Source organism: Chinchilla lanigera, unplaced genomic scaffold (assembly GCF_000276665.1).
Source record: "Chinchilla lanigera isolate Chin_1 unplaced genomic scaffold, ChiLan1.0 scaffold00203, whole genome shotgun sequence".
NCBI classification, from domain to species: Eukaryota; Metazoa; Chordata; class Mammalia; order Rodentia; family Chinchillidae; genus Chinchilla; species Chinchilla lanigera.
This window is the reverse complement of record NW_004955604.1, coordinates 463,511-465,824: the sequence shown is the minus strand read 5'-3', so window position 1 is coordinate 465,824 and position 2,314 is coordinate 463,511. Positions and strand designations below refer to the sequence as shown.

General features: G+C 39.1%; 1 protein-coding gene across 1 annotated transcript; it reads right to left on the bottom strand.

Annotated features, from left to right (window-relative positions):
* LOC102023098 (vomeronasal type-1 receptor 2-like) lies at positions 1-924 on the bottom strand. The gene has a single exon (XM_005414885.1). The coding sequence runs from the start codon at positions 922-924 to the stop codon at positions 1-3; it is 924 nt and encodes a 307-aa protein (XP_005414942.1).
* Positions 925-2,314: the final 1,390 nt, after the last annotated feature.

The window sequence follows — 2,314 nt, the reverse complement described above, 5'->3', positions numbered from 1 at the left end:
TTAGATGACTGTGTTCCTTCTACAATAGAAACGAAAGATTTTGGACAGACTGTGGTCATGGCTCATGAGCACAAAGGGACAAAGTGTTGGAAAACATGTATTAATCAAGGCAGCAGTGGTTAGTAATAAGGTGCTGGGATGCTGAAACACAGCCAGATACACCTGGATGATGCAGCTGATGGTGTAAAAATGTACATATGTGCACACCAGGACAAGGATGCCGTCGGTGGCTCTGGTCACAGGAGAGGACCTGGAGCCAACATTGAGCTTGTAGATGTGCTGGACCTGCTTCTTGTGCTTGTATAGTGTGGAAACCATGGAGCTGCTGGTGCAGATCATGAGCCCCATACACAAAGTATCACTGATGGAGAACAGCGCGGTGGTTATGGAGTACAAAACTTTCTCATACCCTGGCCCAGAACAGTATGCAAAGTCTAATTTACTTGTAACGTTTTTGTTTCTCCACTTGGCAGTCACAGTGGCAGGAAAAGTGACATTCAGCAGCATGTGCAGGAGCCAGCACAGGACAGTGGAGATGCTCGTGTATTTCTTAGCTTCTACATTAAGCTCTGTCCACTTGGAGCTCCTGGGACTGATGGTGGTGGCTTGGAAGACACTCAAGAGGCAGGTGCTGCTCATAGACACACCTCTGCCCACCCTGTGCACGTAGAAGACGAGTTTACATCCAAGATCGCTGAGGAAGTCTTCAAACCCAAAAGCTGCCATGGTCTCTGGGATTCCTCTGGAGAGAATCACCAAGAGATTGGCCACTGTCAGGTGCCTAAGGATCAGATCTGTGGCCCTTGACCGGCATCCACTGAAGTAATGAAATAAATACTGACTTAAGAGAAATAAATTTCCCAGGGTTCCAGTGGCGACCTGGACAAGGAATGCTGCTCCAATATGCACATTGGTAGCAACCATTCTGTCACGTACTGTCTTAAAGGGGCTGGGGATTTAGCTCAGCAGCACAGCGCCTGCCTGGCAAGTGCAAGGTCATGAGTTCGATTCCTGGTACTGGAAAAAAATAAATAAATAAATAAATAAACAAAAAGGGGAAAAAAAAAAAACCCAGTAGTTTTTTTAAGAAAAAACAGTTTTTTTCTTAAATACCAAACTCGGCAGGAACGTTTGAGTTGGTAGTTTTTTTAAAGGAGGGTTAAACTGAAAATTTTCCTTTTCCTGTAATTATTGGTTTTTAAGATATATTTTCTTTTCTTCACATATTTTCCAAGATTGATGTGTAAATTTCTAGAGCACGTACAGTGTATACACCACTGTCACCCATGTGTTACATACTGAATTAACCTTTACACCGGCACGATTCAATCACTACTGCCTTTCTTCTTTTAACTTGGAGAAGGATGTAGTTACAGTGAGTTTACTGACTCACTTAAATATTTGTGGAGTGGCTTTAAGCTAGAGCTGCTTGCTTGTATCTTTGACTTTTCCTCATTCCATTATATAAGATGCTACAGACCATTCTATTGCTCTCCTTCACCTGTATGCTTCAGTAATAAAAATATATGTTTATAATTCTAAACACTAATTTTTTTATTTTTAGATTTGATTAGAAATGTTATATAACTGACTAGTTATTTTGAAGAACAGTAAATGAAATTTGAGAAGTGTTATAAATATACACACATGAAGTGAATTTATCAGAGCTGGGCTGGGGATATAGCTCAGTGGCACAAGCGCCTGCCTGGTAAGTGCAAGGTCCTGAGTTTGATTCCCAGTACCAAAAAAAATAATAATAACAAATAAATCCATTATATCTGACTGTGATTTATTGAACGTGCATCAGTAGATGAATAGGAACAGAAGAGCAGAAGTACATAAATCATAGACCAATGTTTGGTTTTTCCTTTATCTGGGAGATGATAAATAAATAGTAATAAGTAGTTGTTATGGAACAAGCTTAATCAGTCCTCTTCAGAAAACACTGTTTTTCTGCACTATTTTATATAAATAAATGGAGTTCTACTTAGTATTTGATCTGGAAAACATTAAAATACAACACAATGATGTAAATGGTCACGGGCATCAAAGAACTATGCACAGGGAAAACTTGACATGGAAGAGACAAAGGATATTAGGAAAAGTTTAATCAAAGAAAGTCTTACATATTGTCCCGAATAAATGCGGAAGTTGTGAGTTTCTGTGAATTCTTTGTTTTTGAAAAGTGAGGAGAAAATACTGTGCACAAATAATAAAAGAGTACCACCATTTCATAGACTCCATATCATATTTACAGTGGAAACACAATTACTGACTCAATAAAGGACACCACATCTCAGCAATAGTATTATAT

Bases quoted from the DNA above. Each gene is read 5' to 3' on its own strand.
- LOC102023098 (XM_005414885.1), bottom strand. From the start codon at position 924: ATGGTTGCTACCAATGTGCATATTGGAGCAGCATTCCTTGTCCAGGTC.